Here is a 471-nt window from a genome sequence, read left to right as displayed (position 1 = left end):
TCATTGCCTGGCAACCGGGTCAGTGCTCCGGTGTGGGCAAGGGCCCTAGAGGGCAGAACTCCTTGCAATTTTGTCATTCCAAAGGCGCGGGCACTCTCTGGCGCCCATGTTACGTCATTGGGACTTGCGAGACGGGATAGGATGTGGCCGTAGCGGGGAACCTAAAAAGGTTCCCCAGGTGGAAAAGGCATTTGTGATTGAAAAGAAAGAGAAAGGAGGAAGATGCTCCTGGACATGCTTTCGTAAGCCTGAAGGAAGGGAACCTGACTCTGGAGTCGGGGAAGCGTGGCAAGGGCGGTCCTGGCCCATGTAATTGAAGGCGCCTGGCTCTCACTAAGTGAACTCCTGATCCGGTCCGTGCTACCCATCTGCAATGGACCAGTACTGCATCTTGGGTCGCATCGGGGAGGGTGCCCACGGCATTGTCTTCAAGGCCAAGCACGTGGAGGTGAGGCTTTCCGGGGAGGGGAC

At 57.1% G+C, this 471-nt stretch overlaps 1 protein-coding gene across 1 annotated transcript in view; it reads left to right on the top strand.

Annotated features, from left to right (window-relative positions):
• Positions 1-373: 373 nt before the first annotated feature.
• Positions 374-471, top strand: part of LOC102840084 (cyclin-dependent kinase 20-like) — a gene marked incomplete at its 3' end in the record, with an annotated part of 3,749 nt that continues 3,651 nt past the window's right edge. The window contains exon 1 of the mRNA XM_006878027.1: positions 374-448. Coding sequence (XP_006878089.1) covers positions 374-448 — 75 coding nt within the window. The remainder of the gene's footprint in view (positions 449-471) is intronic.

This window comes from Chrysochloris asiatica, unplaced genomic scaffold (genome assembly GCF_000296735.1).
Source record: "Chrysochloris asiatica unplaced genomic scaffold, ChrAsi1.0 scaffold01205, whole genome shotgun sequence".
NCBI classification, from domain to species: Eukaryota; Metazoa; Chordata; class Mammalia; order Afrosoricida; family Chrysochloridae; genus Chrysochloris; species Chrysochloris asiatica.
Note: the sequence above shows the minus strand (reverse complement) of the source record. Positions and strands in the feature narration are given on the sequence as shown.